The 819-nt window shown below is 38.9% G+C and overlaps 1 protein-coding gene across 1 annotated transcript in view; it reads left to right on the top strand.

The window, feature by feature from the left end:
* Positions 1–78: 78 nt before the first annotated feature.
* Positions 79–819, top strand: part of LOC119585713 (carbonyl reductase [NADPH] 1-like) — a 5,078-nt gene continuing 4,337 nt past the window's right edge. The window contains exon 1 of the mRNA XM_037934399.1: positions 79–343. Coding sequence (XP_037790327.1) covers positions 320–343 — 24 coding nt within the window. The 5' untranslated portion in view covers positions 79–319. The remainder of the gene's footprint in view (positions 344–819) is intronic.

Genomic DNA, 819 nt, shown 5'->3' with positions numbered 1-819 from the left:
CAAGGACGCCGCGAAAGGAATGCAGAGAGAATCCCGGAATTATCCAGTGTAAGGGTGACTTGCAAGTTCACACAACGTGAAATAAGTACGTGCAACTGTACACAATGGGCATTCAATCATTTCTCTCTAATTATGATTACATGATTTACAACAACTCTCGTTGATTAAATATCTATGGAGCGACGTTATAGGATCGTATCTAGCAATATCCATCGATTAGCAATATATCGACTCATCAGCTCGGAATACGCAAGTCAGATCTGCTGGCGGGCATGGCAGGTCGGGCTGTTCGTTCAGTCAGAAGCAACAGGCAGCCACGATGGAAGAAACCAGAGTAGCGGTGGTAAGTTTTTTCCCCTTTTTAATAATGTTATACAGTGAAAGCAATGTCTATTATTCGAGTGAATATAAGATCTTTGGAAATGTGATGTGTTTTTTTTTCTTTTTCATTTTCTCCATTTAGACCAAGTTTTGACACGTTGTTGCATAAGATAAGATACAGTTGTTTTATCTCGGGGCCGCAATTTTTAATGAACAGTGTAAACGCGTCTTCTAACTACGCTAACGCAACGTTCACTTAAATTCTCAGATCACTGAATAAGCTTCAAAACAAAAGTACTAAAGAGAAATGAAAGAAAACACACCTACATCGTTTTAAAGTAGGATATGAAGGCAAAAGAGTTTTAAGTAGCAAAGAAAAGCGCGCATGTGCAGATACTCTATAGGATTGTTACGATCGACCACAAGACCTAATTTTTAGCAAGCGGGGAAAAACTGGGATATGGCGTATTAATGCCGCATTTCTAGTACTTTTTACTT

The sequence above is a fragment of the Penaeus monodon genome, chromosome 20 (assembly GCF_015228065.2).
Source record: "Penaeus monodon isolate SGIC_2016 chromosome 20, NSTDA_Pmon_1, whole genome shotgun sequence".
Classification (NCBI taxonomy): Eukaryota; Metazoa; Arthropoda; class Malacostraca; order Decapoda; family Penaeidae; genus Penaeus; species Penaeus monodon.
Note: the sequence above shows the minus strand (reverse complement) of the source record. Positions and strands in the feature narration are given on the sequence as shown.